The sequence below is a fragment of the Schistocerca gregaria genome, chromosome 1 (genome assembly GCF_023897955.1).
Source record: "Schistocerca gregaria isolate iqSchGreg1 chromosome 1, iqSchGreg1.2, whole genome shotgun sequence".
NCBI classification, from domain to species: Eukaryota; Metazoa; Arthropoda; class Insecta; order Orthoptera; family Acrididae; genus Schistocerca; species Schistocerca gregaria.
The window spans coordinates 634010173-634027115 of NC_064920.1; the positions used below are offsets into that span (position 1 = coordinate 634010173).

General features: G+C 42.9%; 1 protein-coding gene and 1 long non-coding RNA gene across 2 annotated transcripts in view; one reads left to right on the forward strand and one right to left on the reverse strand.

The window, feature by feature from the left end:
* The window catches only part of LOC126360194 (long-chain fatty acid transport protein 4-like), a 292857-nt gene extending 292036 nt beyond the window's left edge, over nucleotides 1-821 (forward strand). The window contains exon 11 of the mRNA XM_050007690.1: nucleotides 37-821. Within this exon, the coding sequence (XP_049863647.1) occupies nucleotides 37-342 (306 nt within the window). The 3' untranslated portion in view covers nucleotides 343-821. The remainder of the gene's footprint in view (nucleotides 1-36) is intronic.
* Nucleotides 810-15843, reverse strand: LOC126360210 (uncharacterized). The gene is made up of 2 exons (XR_007566231.1): nucleotides 15718-15843; nucleotides 810-1381 (listed from the first exon to the last, which is right to left on the reverse strand). It is a non-coding gene; the product is annotated as an uncharacterized LOC126360210 (long non-coding RNA).
* Nucleotides 15844-16943: the final 1100 nt, after the last annotated feature.

The window sequence follows — 16943 nt, forward strand, 5'->3', positions numbered from 1 at the left end:
CAATTCAAGTACAGCTGGATTGATCTTTTTTTGTAGGTACCGGGTGCAGAAGGCAGGGCAGGAATGGCAGCTCTTGAAGATCCAGATCGGAAAATAGATCTAAAGAAGTTAGCAGAAGGTCTCGCTACAAATCTTCCACATTATGCCCGTCCTATGTTTTTACGAGTTGTGAAAAGTCTGGAACTTACAGGGACTTTCAAAATAAAGAAAACTACAATCCAGAAAGAAGGTTTTGATCCTGCTTTAATTAAAGATGATTTGTATTTTCATGATGGAAAAGAATTTGTTCCTCTTACTCAAGAACTTTATAACGAAATTGTGAGTGGGAAGTTCAGGTTGTGATAAATACATTTTGTGTGTGGTCTGCTGTAGTCAGATCTGGAACAAAGACTGCTGTGTGCTCATAGTTCCTTTATACTGTGTGGTTAAAAACTGATATAGAAGATTCAGACTTTGTAATCTGCGAAACTTTGACACCATTTTTTTCTTTTTCCTTTTTTTTCCACATTTGCCACGCAAAGAGAGTTGGAACATTTTGCAGATTAATTATGGTGAATTCTTAACAAAGAATAAAGTGTAATATGTCTCAGTTGCTTGATGATGACTGTATTACATTCCAAATTTTAAACAAGAAAACTGTACAGAGCTGTTGGAAATTTTTACTGTTCTTGAGATGTAATACATATATCAACAGAAAGTATTCACCATAAAAAAGGATCTGAAAAGAAATTTCATCAGTGTAATCAAATTCATTACACATTCATGAGGCATCACATTGATGTTATAAACTTCCATAAATAAAAGAAACGTTAATTTTTTAAGATGCAGTCTTTATTGTCCATTTATTTCCACGAAATAAAATTCCCTTGAAAGATCTGTTAATATTTACCTCTTGTGTTGTTATCAGTTCAATTTAGATTTATATAAATATGATTTTTTCTGCGTACTTATGCACTACTAAATAATCACAATGGTTATGTCAAAAGTTGGATAACAAATTCAGCATGAAAACTGGCTTTTATAAGCCTGTAAGAGTATCATTAATGGTCTAGCAAGCAATTTTAAGTAAGTGCCATAACAGAACAGTCTGTAGACATCTCATAAATTATTGGTCTCCTCATTTTCCTTACACATTACGAGCAATAATATACCTACACTTCCTCATCAAATGGCTTCCATGCATCACTGTCATCCATTTTTCTCCACTGTCTGCACCTTTTTTACGTGCTGGCACACAATTTTCCTTTCGTTATCTTCTTGAGAATCCTGTCATCTCCTGCCTTTTCCAAATGTCCTAACAAAGATCTTATTTGTCTGATAAATTTAACAACTGTCTGTGTGGTTATTCAAATTCCCTTCTGTCATGTTTCAAATTTCTGACCTTCAAATAATAATTATGCTAGTGTCCATTAAAACTACATCACAATGAAGGCAGCATGCAACAGTCATCAAATTGGCATTAAGTGAACTTCAAGCTTGAATATGAAAATTATTACTGCTTCAGTGCACTCACACAGATTAGCTGAGAGTAATGCCATCTCTACTCTGGATATAATGAAATATTACTCATCACGTTTTGTTGTTGGTTGTGAGAAAATTATGTCATGCCTCATGTAATAATGAAAAAGATCTGCCAGCATGGTTCACAATTTAATAGGGTAGGATTGTGCGCCATCAAGATTGTGGGTTATCATGGGATTCTGCTGCTTGCATCGGCAGGATTGTATGCCTGTCTCGCGAATATGGAATTTATGGATTCATAAAGGGCATACTCAATGCCATCCATGATCAAGATATTGTTCTGTCAACCTTGCACAATTGTACAGTCACATGGTGTAATTTGATTCAGAAAATGGGCTAGTTTGTAGCAACACAACTAGACTTTGACAGTATGACGATGCCTGAAGCACAATGGAATATTGTGAATTGTAAAATTTTCTGGCAGAATGGATAGACAAAGGAGTGTTGGGCCTGCAACCAGCCATTGTTTACTACACAAGGGCTGACTCTCTCTCTCTCTCTCTCTCTCTCTCTCTCTCTCTCTCTCTCTCTCTGCATGTGTGTGGGTGTTTTTTACTGAGTTGAATGTAGACTGATTGCATTTCGATGTGGCACCCAGCAGTCATCCTCAGGTTGTCCTCGAAGATTGAAAAATACTTCCCCCAACCCACAATTTGTTAACATGCTGTGTGTATTCCATGCAAGTGTTGAAACTGTGGTGACGAATCAGCCACACTACCCAGAGGGAAATGGTGTCTGTCGTGGAATTGTGGCACTCAACTGTTCTCAAGGTTGCCATTCGACTTGGCCACAGGTGTACTCTGTGATCTTTGTTTGAAGCGGATTGTGGAAATGGTGGGGTTCCACACATTGTCCAACTAGTGCCACTTTCACTGTATTTTCTAACATTTGAATTTACTTGTAGTCTTTAATAAATGAGTCTTTAAAAATGTTTTCACGATATAAATTATTGTTTTATCATATCCTGTTCAGTGTCCAGTGGAGGTACAATACTCAGCAGTAGCAGACTTGGTTGGCTGGAAAGGCAAGTGCAGTGTTAATGTTCAGTGCAGTGTTCTATCATGTTCTCTATGGCCTGGTCTATTCAAGCCATATATACATCACTGGCAAGGTATTTTGTAAATTCCAGCCCTTCTGCAATAGCAAATCATCCTGTTCCCAAAGGACTTAGCTGGTAGGCTGAAAACCACCACCTAAGACTGCAGACTTTTTGGAATCAGTAAAGAGCTTTTAATTATTGTGGAAGGCTGGAATTTACAAAATACCTTGCCTGTATGGTACTGCTTACATAGCCCAGGCCATGCACACTGTGGAACAACACTGCATTGAAAATCAATGCTACATTCACCTTTTGCAATTAATCAAGTCTGTTTTTGCTCAACATGATATCTCCAGCAGACATTAAATGAAGTGTGATAAAAGGATAATTTTGGGGACTACATTATTAAAGAATCTATGGAAACTCACATGGTGACAATCTGATCAATTGTAATAGCATGGAAGTCCATCATTTCCTGATTTTCTCTGAAGATAAAAGAGTGTAATGATGGTGATGGCCATAGTGAGGGGCAACCCTGAGAACAAGCAAGTCCTAGAATCATCAGTGCCAGTGGTAGCCTAGAGGTAGTGTTGGCAGTCTATCACTACAGTCTTAACGCTTACATGGAATACACAGATTACCCTAATAAATTACAGGATAGGGAGACTTTGATGGCTCACCCATGGGTGACTGGCAGGTACCCAGTCAAAATACCCAATCTAGCAAGCAACCATTGTTGTGGCATTCCTCTGTGTGGCAGCAGAGGTTTGCCCAGCAACAGTACTGGATACAGGAGTGACACCACATCATCTAAACAGATAATTCCCAAAGTTCTATTTGATAAAAGTCCCACACATTTGAGCAATATTTTAGGATTGGTCACATGACCATTTTCTATGCAATCTCCTTTAAAGCCTGATTGTGTCTTCCTTGTATTCTACCTATGAACCAAACTTGCTTTAGCTAAGGCTGAGCCTACTGACTGTTCCATTTCACATCCTTACAAATTGTTTCACCCAGGTATTTGTATGGGTTGATCAATTCCTTTGACATTGTGGTCATAGTATACCACAATTTTTCATTTCTTAAGTGAAAAATTGTACATTTAAAGCAAGTTGCCAATCTTTTCACTACTTTGAAATCTTATCATGATCTGACTGATTATTTGTGTAGCTGTTCTCTGACAGAGCTTCATTACAGATAACTGCACATCTGTGAAGTGAAAAGTCTGAGGAGCACGAAAAACAGATCTACTGAATGCATCCAAACCAACAAAAATGAAGCTATGTAACCTATGAAGATCTTATCCACTGGGCTATTTTCCCCAGAAGAGCACAATAGATTCTGACAAGTGTTAGGATTCATCTTAGCTACCTTACATAGCTCACAATGACTGACTAGTGTCCTGACATCTTTGCAAAGCCCCTTCCAAATCAGGAAGGTGTTCCTTAATTTTTTGAACCATCTTAGTGAAACCCAAATGACCATCACACAAAGACCAATGGAAATAATTGAAAACAGTCAGTACCAGGTGCTTTAGCAAACAAATCTTCAGCTGACTGTTGTATCAAGATCAATAACACAATAAATCTTTTTCAGTTTAATATCCATCAGTTATATCCCCTTGACCATGTTTTTCCAGAATTTTCCCAAGCTTGGGATCCTGTCCCTTCCCCCTCCTTCAGATGGCTCCTCAGTGACATGACGATGCAGGCTAGGAGTCTCTTCCAGAAACATCCAACTCAACATATCCATGATCCAATTTTCAGAGCTGCGAATATGGTTAACGCAGAATTTAAAGGCCAAGATGTGTACCACCCGTCAGGCAATCGGTTTTCCTAGGCCTAACAAGTATCCAGGCTCAATGTCCAGTTGTCCATTTCCAAACCAAAGGTTTTATGGTTGAGGTAAACCCTAAATTTTTCCAGCACAAGAGAACAGCTAAGGCCTCCAACTTGTAGACCAAGTACTTTTCTTCAGATTCTGACAGGGATAATGAAGCATGTGCTAATATCTCTCATGTGCCTTACTTTTCTTGAAGAAACATGGCAGCATGGCCAATATTAGATGCATCAGTTTGTACAACAGAATCCTGATTTAAGTCCAGAAATCCCAAAACAGGAGCACTAGCTAATTTCCTTTTTAGGGAATAAAAGGCTGTCTTGTGTACATGAATCTAACCTTCAGCCTTTCAGTGCTGATTGAGGGGCAGAGCAAATTGAGCAAAGTTCAGAGAGAACTCACAAAAAAATTTGAGCATCCTGATAAACCATGCCACACATTTTTCAACCTTAGGTGGTCATAGGTCACAGATAGCTTTAGTTCTACCTTGGCCAATGGATACCCCTCTGCATGAAACAATATGGCCAAGAAATGAAATTTGATTATGAACTAAACTAACCTACAAAGGCTTGACAGTCAAGCCAGCTTCCATAAGTTAGTATAAAAGCTGATTAATGTGCTCAAGATGTCCATCAAAGGTTTTGCTATACACTGATAAGCCAAAAAATTATGACCACTGCCCACTGCAATGTTGGATGCTGCCTGTGGTGTTGTGTGCATATGGCATGATAAAAAAAGTTTGTAAGGAGTGCATATACAGACAGGGGATCACCCTAGTGAAGATACAGGCTGCAGATGGGGAAATCGATTGAGATAAGTGACTTTGACAAAGAGCAAATTATTATTACACATGGCCTGTGAATGAGTTATCTCAAAAATAGCAAAGCTGCTCGAAAGTTTACATGCTACTGTCATGAGCATCTATGGAAAGAGTTAGAAAGACAGTGAAACTACCACTAGGTGCTAAATAGTTAGATGTCCACAACTCTGCTCAGAATGTGGGGTTAGGAGACTTGTCTACTCTGTGAAGTAGAATAGATGATGTGTTGCATCTCTGCCAAAAGAGCACAATGTTGGTGCATGCACAAGTGTTTCAGAGCACACCAGTAACATTGTCAATTACAATTGCAGTGGGCATGGAACCTTCAGGATTTGATCAATGGATATGTGTCGACTCTTTGAGTGAATCACATTTTTGCTGCACTAGGTCAATGATTGTCTCCACAAACACCGTCATCAAGGTTAACAGCGGCTCAAACAGTGCAGCACGCCATAGACAGAGGCTGGTGTGAGCAGTATTATGCTATGGGAGACAGTATCCTGTGCTTGCATTGGACCTGCAGTAGTAAACAAAGACACACTGACAGCTGCAAACCACCTGCATCCTTCATGCTTGATGTCTTCCCCGATGGCAATGTCATCTTTCAGCATGGCTCGGAGCTAGAAGCATGCTAAAGTGGGTTGAGGAGCATTACAGTGAACTCATATTGATGTCTCCCTAACCAAATTTGCCTGATGGAAACGCTACGAAACCCATCTGGGTCGCTAGTGGGTGCCATCACTGCATACGCAAATCAGCTGCCCATTATTTACGGGAATTACGTAACCTATGCAAAGACATCTGGTGCCACGTACCTTCACAAACGTACCAACAGACTGTCAGATCCCAGATATGCAGAATCAGTGATGTATTTTGTTCCAAAGATGGACAAACAAGCTATTAAGCAGGTCGCCATACTGTTTTGGCTCATCAGTGTACTTGACCACATCATTGTGGTAGTCGTGAATGCAATGAAATTTCAAATCCCCTAAATTGCATCTACTAAACTAGACAGCACAGCAGCTCCAATGGCAAACCAAAAGGGTACATGATTAAATTCAAGGAGATGATTTAAGACATAATAATCCACTACCGGGCAATAACCTGCCCTACCTGATTTAGGAACTAAGAAAATGGGTCACACATAAGGAGATATCAAAAGCCTAATCACACAATCCTCCAGAAGCTGTTTGACTATCTTCCATAAGTCTTCCATCTTGGGAGGCAACAAATGATAAGGGGTTTGCTGAAGACGAATGTGATTCATCAACCAAATGAGGTACTGAATTTTATTAGTTACTCCATGTGTGTCTGTTAAAACTTCTCGAAACACATTTAAAATCTGAAGCAACCTATCAGCTTGTTTTCTTTACTTAAAATATTCACATTAAACTTATTAGCCTTTCTACTAACCCCATGAAACATCTGCTGAGCATTATGTTAACTGAGCAGAATCACTTCCTTCTTAAATATAAAGAAATAACTCTTATTGGAATAATAAAATAGGCACCTGTTTAACGAAATTGTTTGATCAAAAAATCACATACCAGAATCCTCAGATAGTCTGCCATCCAGAAATTTCTGCCGACACTGGCCAGTTACCAATAAAAAGCTACCATTGGCTGTAAAGCACCTCTATTTGACAGAGTTAATGGCCCAAATCCTCCCATTCTTTGAAACTGGAGGTAATACCCCGAACCCAGCAAAGAAACATGAGGGGGAAGTTCGGGTTGGTTACACCAAACAACACCCATTAAGTAGCAGTTAATTTATTCACCTAAACACATGCAGGCCTCACAAAGAACTGGACATGGTGGAAGAGCCAAAGAAAATGCTTAGCTTAGTTCAAAGATGGATGCATATCAATGTTGGTGTAGATTTCATCGACGCCACATATTCCCCCGCCCACAGTACGGAGTACTCTTGAGAGGCAGGGAGGAGGGGGGGTGACTATGGCGTCAGCAGGAGTGGTCCGCAGGAGCCGGACCACGGTCAGCTTTACAGCATCGTCGGGGAGCTGTGGGGGTAGATGTCGTGAAGGAAGGTTCGGCCATCGAACCTGGAAGTCATTGAAGCGAGCCGGGCGTTGTACTGGGCATGCTGGTCATGCAGTGACAGGTAGGCCAGCAGTTTGCGGGTGGAACAGATGGAACAGAGTGACGACGACAATGTCTCCGTTGGGCATGGGAAACACATGAAGCATGTCCAAGTCGATGTCGAGTAGGAGGGAAACGCATTTCACCAGGAGGCAGGGAATGGCGAAGGTTGTGTCATGAGCACTGGATGAAGAGAAACACATGACAAACAGTGTATAATCACACAGTATTATTGAGATGTTGTGGATTATGTCTGGGGGGACAGGCACAAACACCTCGAGCTAGGGGACGTTCAAGATGGCTGGGTATGAGAAATCTCGACAGGGCGAGGCAAGCGATGGTGGAGAGATCGAAGGGACCGGCAAAGGGCCCGGTGGTGAGGGCATGATCGTAGGTACGCTTGACGTGGGGAGCATGTGGTCACTCAACGGAGTGCGTGAGACCGGAGTCGAGGGCGAGGTTGGAGGAGAGCTCGACAATTGGAGCTGGAAGTCACTCGATCGAGTGTGTAAGTTCGACATGGAGGGAGTGGTCGGAGCGTCGTGAACCACAACAGTGTGGTAGAAGAAGGCTCGAGATGAGCAGGGTAATTATGTTGAGAGAGACTGTAACAGCTGAATCTTTCATCTGGATGTCATAGGTGTGGGCTGAGTGCCGGAGAACTCTGTATGGGCCGGTATATTGAGGTTGGAGGGGAGCATGGACAGGGTCATCTCTGAGTGTGATGTACTTGTAATTGTCCAGAGATTTTGGGACGTGAACCTTAGGGCGGGAATGGCTGGCAGGCGGAGGGATATGGAGGTCGATGAAGTGGCATCTGGCGCGGTCCACGAAGGAAGGTAAGTCAGACTGAGAGGAGATAAGCAGAAGGGCTCACAAGTTTGCCAGGGAGAACAATGTTCTGGCCGTATACGAACTCGGCTATTGTGCCTTTGAGGTCTTCCTTATAGATCGCACGAATGCCGAGTAGCACAAGGGGAGGGTCCTCCATCCATAGAGAGTCGTGGCATCGAAGAGCCTCCTTGAAAGTGCAGTGCCAGCGCTCGACTAGCCCGTTACATTTTGGATGGTATGCTGTGGTATGGATGGGCCAGATGCCGCAAATGTTACAAATCTCGTTGAACACAGCCAACTCAAATTGTCTGCCCTTGTCTGTCGTGATGATAGCTGGACATCCGAAACGCGATAACCATGACTCGACGAAAGCTCGAGCAGCAGATTCTGCCATAATATTGTGGAGAGGGACAGCCTCGAACCAGTGAGTTGTTTGATCGATAGACGAGAGAACATAACAAAAGCCGTTAGAGGGGGAGAGAGGGCTGACAATGTCAATATGAATATGCTGGAAACGAGCAGGAGGGATTGAAAAGGCGCCAAGGGGGATGAAGTGTGCTTGTGTACTTTGCAGCGTTGGCACGCGATGCAGGAGCATGCCCATTGCTGGCAGTCCTTGTTGACATTTCTCCACACAAAGCGCTTCGTTACGAGGCGGGCGGACACACAAACACCGGGGTGGGCTAAATTATGCAATGCATTAAAGACAGCTCGACGGAGTGTGGTTGGGTTGAGGGGGCATAATGTACCCATACTGTCGTCGCACCAGATCTCACCAGAAATGTCAGGGAAGGTGGTGTGGACGAAGTGTAGTGAAGAGGTAGAGTCTGAAATCAGGTTTTGTGTTTCCTCGTCAGCGGGTAGGCAGTTCAAAGAGGTCTAACAGCGAATGGACGGTGTCGACTCATGAAAGGAAATCAGCAACTATATTGTCAGCACCCTTTATATGTCTGACATTGGTGGTGAACTGAGATATGAAGTCCATGTATCTGAAGAGCCGAGGAGGCGGATCAGCTGGCGAGCTTGTAATGGCAGCAGCCAGGGGTTTGTGGTCTGTTAAAACATAGAAAGGCGTCTCTCAACTTCAGTCTTAAGCTGCTTGATTCTGGGTAGGTTTAGTATTGTTTGTACTTTCTCAGGGGGCAATGAAATGCCGTCGGGAGAGACCCAAAAACCAAGAAAAGTGACAGCGGGTTAATGTAGCTGCAGTTTGTCCTGGTTGGTCTCGAAGCCTGCAGCTGCGAGAGTGTTCATAACAGTTTGCACATGTTGAATGTTGCCCTCGATGGAGGAGCTGAACACAAGAATGTCTTCAAGATATGCAAAGCAGAATTTTAGGTCAAATAGCACTTCGTTGATGAAACGTTGCAGGTCTCAGTTGCGTTTTTCAGACCAAAGGGCATGAATAGAAACTGAAATAACCAGATCGGGGGGTTGCTCGACGGAGCACAGGGAAAGTGAGTCTTGGATGGATGATGAAACATGGTGTTCCGCACTAGGTCCGGTGAAAGTTTGTGGTGTCGCAAGAAGTCAGTGCCTAGTATAGGTTCGTCAGTTTCGCATACTAAAAAAGTCCACTCGAGTTTGCAGTTTTTGGAGAGTGAGACGACATAGGAAGTTGAACCCGAGCACTGTAGTTTAGTTGAATTCATAGCTTGCAGTGAAGTATGATGAGGGCGGATGTTCAAAGACGCTAAGGACGTAGGCGCCTGTGTCCACTAGGAAAAGGTATCCTGACGAAATGTCTTTAATGTAAAGTCGTTCGCAATTATCCTGTTGTTCCCAGACAGAATGGAGCACTGGGGGGTGACTGTCATGTTTTGCGCAGGAGGCAGCACCCGGACCTACCTGTGATTGGCATTTGGGAAGTAGCAGGGTGGTCTGCAGTTCCGTGTCACCTCACCAAATCGTGTGTGGAAGTAACAAGTTGCATTTTCTGCGGAACGTTCATTGCCAGTGGTGGTGGCCGACGTTTGGTGGCCACAGCAGGCTTGGTTGCAGGAGGGGGCATGATGGTGGGCAGAGCCGGTGACGTCCCAGTTGCTTGTTTACTGCTTCCTGGAGTGAGCGGAACGGTCGGCACAGTGCGACTCCGGGTACGTCCGGCCGCAGGACGATGAGCCTGAACCTCAGGCTTGTCAGGTAGGCAGTGGCTGGCAAAATAGAGCAGTGATGCATCATGTAGTTTGTCAACAATTGTCATTCTTTGCTCGACAGGTTCGGGAGACCTCTGAGCCAGAGCAAAGTAGGTGGCGAGGAGAGCTGTGTCAGAGAGTAGATCGGCACTGACCAGGGCATGTAGCCGTGTCCAGAGCTGGGAAGGTTTGTCGTTGCCAAGTTGCTCGATGTGGAGCACTTGCCATATTGCTGCCTCAGTTGAGTGTGCAAGCTGATGTAGAACTGTCTTTTTGGCTAGAGTGTACCAGGTAGATGAGTCCGGGCCGTCGACCAGGTCAGAAATCAAGTTATCCTGGTCGTGTAAGTGGGTGATGAGGCACAGAAGCTGGTTGACTCGTCGAATTTGTAATGGTCGAACACTTCATCCACAATTTTGAACCCGGTTGTAGCTCTGTTGAGATTAAACAGCGGCAGCGTTGGTAAGTGTAGTAGAATGTTCAAAAGAACAGGTTGAGTTGAGTTCATCGGGGCACTGCCAGAATTGAGCGGTTGTTGCTGTAGTATTCCAGGAGAGTGTGCCTCCAGGGGATGTGACAACGATGGCTGTTTGGGTGGCAGTGTGAAGGTGACACGTTGTGGTTGAGCATGATCCGTCGTGGCCCAAAGGCCGACGCGGGTGAGACACCGTAATGTGTCAATTGTGGTTGTGGAACCTCAACTTATTGCGGGTGTGTTTGGATTGACGCGTTGCAGAAGACCGACGCGATTGAGCACCGAGATGTGCCAAGAACGGTAGAGGTAGCTCGAATTGAGCTGGTGCAGGGGCGACAGGTGAGAAAATGTTCAAAGTTTGAGAATGCGTGTTAGTCCGTGGAAAGTTCGATGTATGATCACAGCCGGGGCCACCTGTGTTGCAGGGAGGCTGCAGAGACACGGGCTGTCCAGAAGCACAGTGTGGGAAATGATGTCGAACGTGGGACGGAATGTCTGAATGTTCACTGTTCATAGTCACTCCACTCAAAACACTGTGCGGGTAAGGTGAATGTTGTGGCAAAAAACACTGAGGCATAGCAGTGGGACGAAGATGGATGTCAGGCACAGATACAAGTTATAGTTCCTATTGCAGGCTGAGGTATCGAAGTAGGAAGGGATGTGCTGATGCTGAACCGAGGCAGGTGTGGGCGTGGTTAGATGCTGAGGAGGCTGACTAGTGAACGAAGCAGTTCCATCCATGTGGCAGGTATCCGCATGGTACTGCATTGATTTCGGTGTGGCAAATTGTTGTCCTGGCGGTAGTAGTTTGTCCGGTGAAGCATTTACAGAAATCGGCATTGGTTCCGCACTGCACGGAGATCCATAAGAGGTAACTGCACAGTTGTTGAGGGAGGGCACATGTGGCGGGAACAAAGGCATTTGATAGCCGGAGTCACGCACACTCCTAACCTCACTTACTGTTGCAGGCTCGAAAATGTCCGGCGAAATTGGCGGATTCATTGAGTGTGAGGCATCCTGGCTGGTGTACATCACCCACAACATGATGCATGTCGTTCACAAAATCCGGCGTTAGGTGCTGGGCCGAAGTCATTGTTCAAATGCTGTGTCAATATAATACATGCGAAAATAACCGATGCGGAGGTCACGGACACAGTAAAATGGTGAAAACGGAAGATGTTACAACTCGGGGTCACCAGTGAGGGGGAAGTTTGGGTTGGTTACACCAAACAGCAGTAGTTCATTTATTCATCTAAACACATGCAAGGCTCACAAAGAAGTGGACATGGCAGAAGAGCCAAAGATAATGCGTAGCTTAGTTCAAAGATGGATTCATATCAATGTTGGTGTCGATTTCTTCGGTGCCACTAACTGAACTGCCAGAAGACTGGGTCAGAATTCAAAAATGAACATACAAAAAGTAAGGAACCAACATACAACACTTGAATTTTGTGATTGTGAAATGGTGGTTGCTGGCCAGTCTGGTGCTGCACTGCTGAATGATGTGTCATTTCCTTCTAAACACTTCACAAAGTTGTGGGCAGTCTCTGACCTTATTACTAGATTTAGAGCAACAAAAACTCACAGCATCAACAAGTCTTTTTTGTTTGTAAACAGGAGCCATCACATTTCCACAAATTTCTTGCTGCTTGACTCCTAACTGCAAGCTATGTTCCTAAATCACAAACTTAATATTTTCTATTGCCAAAATAAAAAGTTTCTGTTTGAAGCCTATGAAGTCCAGAATTCATATGCCAATCAGCAAAAATCACCATGTGCATTGAGACAATCATTTCACTGATGCACCAGGCTTAAGATACCCATTTGTTAGAACACCATGTCCTGCTGTGTGAAGAAGTCCATAACTGCCTGGGGCACATCCTCCTCCAACAGGCGTCATTGATGCTTCGAGCCTTTTTTAAGGGAGTGAAAGTGTGGGAATTGCTTGTACAGATATCAGGACCACAGAGTGGGTGCTCGAATGTCTGCTGCTCGAATTGACGTAACCTATGCATTATGACATTTGCAATAGAGTCATGCCTTACCATGAAACAACAGCACTCCTTTGTGCACCATTCCCCATTGGTAGTTGTGTCCTTCAACAGTCAAGAAAAGGATAACAGCAGGTTGGTCCTATTTGGTTGCATTTGGTAATGATGTTGCCATAGTTCATGTTTCTGCATTTACTACATGCACATTGGAAAGACATGACTGTCACAGTAATTTTATGCCTATGTTCTTATTTACCAACATGGAAGTCATGTTATGTTCCATATAAGCTGCAGCAACACTGTCAAATGGAAACTTTTTGATTGCCCCTTATAAATCAGCATAAGATGTCAGTCTATTACAAATTTAATATGTGGCCAATTGTGGGGGTGCATGACTTCAAGAGTAACCCATTCTGTTTCACTCTCTGATAAACTTGCACATAATGCCATCACAGCTGCACAAAAACTTTGTACATATTTGCCTTAACACTCCTGAGCACCTTGTACCCTAAAGAAGTAATTACTGATCATGTCCTCTCTCATGAGGATCCCAATCTTTTTGTGCAAAATATTCTTCTGAAAATCACATAGAGAACTGGCAATTTCAATAGCTTCAGTCACTAATTTGTTCAAATCTCCCAGAGTTAATGGGTAATATAATTTGTAACATGAAGTTATGCGACAGCTGTAAAATGACAGCTTGCACTTCTAATGTGACAGTTAGCTGTAGAACCTTCCTAATCTCTCTTTCTAAAGAAAGATTTTGGTAACTGTCAGTCATTGACAGTAAGGGGTTCAGTAATTCAGAATAACTTTCTCAAAATTTGGTTTCTGGTTATCACATTTTGAAACCACATCTTGACATAATTGCGGAATATCCCTTTCCATTTCCGCTTGCCAATTTAATAAACTAACTTTTTGCTGAAACGAAAATGAATCATCCTGCAGCTATTGACTATGAGGACATTAAAATCTGAAATCCTACTATACAAATAGTTAACATATGTCTGAAAATGTGAAAGCTGTGATCATAAAGGCCCTACTTCTTCCAAAATTACAATACTCTCAAACACATAATTGAACATGTGAATCTTCAGGTTTTGGCGGCGCAAAGACTTTTCCATTAAGTTTCAGGTGTGCAGCCACAAGAAATCTCCTTCTTCTTCTAATATTTCGGCGTATAACGTTCAGCCATCTTCAGAGTGAGCCACAAGACTGCCACTCCAGTGCTCGGTTCATCCCTTTCTACTCCTGTACTGCGCGACTGCGCATGCGGCCACAGATGCAAATGCGCCAGAGACGTTGGTCAGCGGCAGAGACGTGCATAATGAGCGAGTTGTAGCTATGACTCCGCAGTCGATCTGTGTTGGCATATCGATGTATCATTGTGAGCTGCACTGTGACGACGTCTTTGTGAGTTTATCACAGCAAGTGCCGGATTCCATGATTTATCTAGATTGAAACCACAATCTCTATTTATTAAATTCATCGTCACGCGAATTTCCATTGCCTCCTTCACTATCGAGCCCCAAAAGGATGATGTAGTTGCCAAAATTTCAACATTGTCATACAACATACTGTGACCATTATCAATACAGTGCTCTGCTACTGCTGACTTGTTAGGTTGTAAAAGCCGTGTGTACCTCCGGTGTTCTGTACATCTTTCTTGGACAGTACGAGTTGTTTGTCTGATGTAAGAAAGGCCACATTCACATGGAATTTTATTAACTCCAGATTTCCGGAGCAGCAAATCATCTTTGATGGAGCTTCATAAGACATCTGAACTCCCTCCACGATCAAATAAAGTTCACAATGGAAATTGAAAAGGAGGGATGCCTTCCATTCGTGGATGTTTTGGTTCGGCGCAGAGAGGATGGCACTTTGGGACATGAAGTGCATAGGAAGCCGACAAACACCGATCTGTATTTACGTGCAAATAGCTGCCACCATCCTGCTCAGACAATGAGTGTTATCCGAACTTTGACCCACAGAGCGCAAATCATTTCTGACAAAAGCAGTCTGCAAGATGAATTTTCCCACTTACAAAGAGTGTTTGAAGACAATGGGTACTCTCCATAACAAATACAGAGGGCACTGAAAATGGAACCGAAAGAGGCCACAAAGAAAGCAGAAGAAGATGAAGAAACCTTTAAATCGATGGCCTTCCTGCCATATGTGGGTAGCCTCTCATCAAAAATAGGGCGGATTCTCAGCAGACACAAAGTAATGGTGATATTTTGTCCTCCACCCAAGACAACTGCACTCGTGGGCTCCATCAAAGATGATTTGCTGCTCCAAAAATCTGGAGTTTACAAAATTCCAATGGAATGTGGCCTTTCTTGCATTGGACAAACAACTCGTACTGTCCAAGAAAGATGTACAGAACACCGGAGATACACACGGTTTTTACAACCTAACAAGTCAGCAGTAGCAGAGCACTGTATTGATAATGATCACAGTATGTTGTATGACAACGTCGAAATTTTGGCAACTACATCATCTTTTTGGGATTCGATAGTGAAGGAGGCAATTGAAATTCGCTTGACGACAAATTTAATAAATAGAGATAGTGGTTTCAATCTTGATAAATCATGGAATCTGGCACTTGCTGTAATAAAGTCACAAAGACGTCGTCACAGTGCAGCTCACAATGATATATCGATATGCCAACACAGATCGAATGTGGAGTCATAGATAAAACTCGCGCATTATGCACGTCTCTGCCGCCGTCCAATGTCTCTGGCGCATTTGCATCTGTGGCCGCATGCGCAGTCGCGCGTTACACGAATATAAGGGGACGAAGCGAGCACTATAGCGGCAGTCTTGCGGCTCACTCTGAAGATGGCTGAACATTATACGGCCGAAATATTAGAAGAAGAAGGAGATTTCTTGTGGCTGCACCCCCGAAACTTAATGGAACACATCATTGAACAGCTTAGCTAAAGCATTGCATGTGGAACCCACCTCTCCTATGTTGTTTACAGTGATGTAGATGGGCTGGTCTAAGAGGCCCAATAACGATTGTATATGTTCAGGCAATGTCCCTTCTACCAGTGCTCCCCATATCTGCAGCTTGTACATCAAACAGGCTTTTTCAAATAAGGACCCTCAGTACAGCACGTAGTTCAGGTACCATCCTAAAACAACAAAAGAGATTAATAATACCCAGAAAGAGAATAAGTGTTCATTTACATGGGTCAGCACATAGTCACTCAACATGATCAAATTTTTTTGCTACTCGTGAGCTACCACAAAATCGCCACAAGGTAGTACACTAAATTCAGCAGTAGATGAAACCAAACCCATGTACCATGAAATAGAAAAGTAAAAAATATAATATATTATTTTATTTTTTAAATAACTCTAATAACAGCCAGTTTAAAAATTTGAAAAACAGCAATAAAGGCCACCAAGAGAAACAACAATTTCGCTTTAAGACATGCACATATTAAACATTACAGAAGATACAATCCCTTTCCAGAGTACAACATCTCACAAGAGCTTCAAAAATAACTGCTCGATCCAATATGGATTTGTTATGATGCTAAGGCTATCACACTCTTCAGTAATCTAAAACACACATCATAAAAACATTTATAACTCACCTTAACATGAAATAAGCCGCTATATGATTTACACTATAAAAGGAGGAGGAACACCTTCTTGGGAAACATAATCTGAAAACCAAGTAACGGAGCTAAAACAGATATTAAATCAGGGGATCAAATTCTACACTTAACAGTGAAAGGGGAGGAGATTAGTGTTTAACATCCTGTTGACAATGGGGTCATTAGAGATGGAGCACAAGGTAGGATGATTGAAGGATAGAAAAGGAAATTGGCTGCATCCTTTTGAAGGAACCATCCCAGCATTTGCCTTAACCAATTTAGGGAAATCATGGAAAACCTCAATCAGTATAGCTGAGTGTGGGTTTGAACCAACATCCTCCTGAATCTGAGTCCAGTGTGCTAACCACTGCACTACCCTGCTTCGTAACTATGACTGAAATAGCAATGCTTTACAATTGCATGGGCAAAATATCAGGCATTATAAGATTAAAACAACTTTCCCACAACTCAATTTCAAAGCACCTTCCATGACATGAATCAAAGGTTAGCCAAGAAAACCATCTAAGGAAAACAGGTCGCTAATATTAATCAAGAACAGAGTATAAAAATATTTTTGCTCTA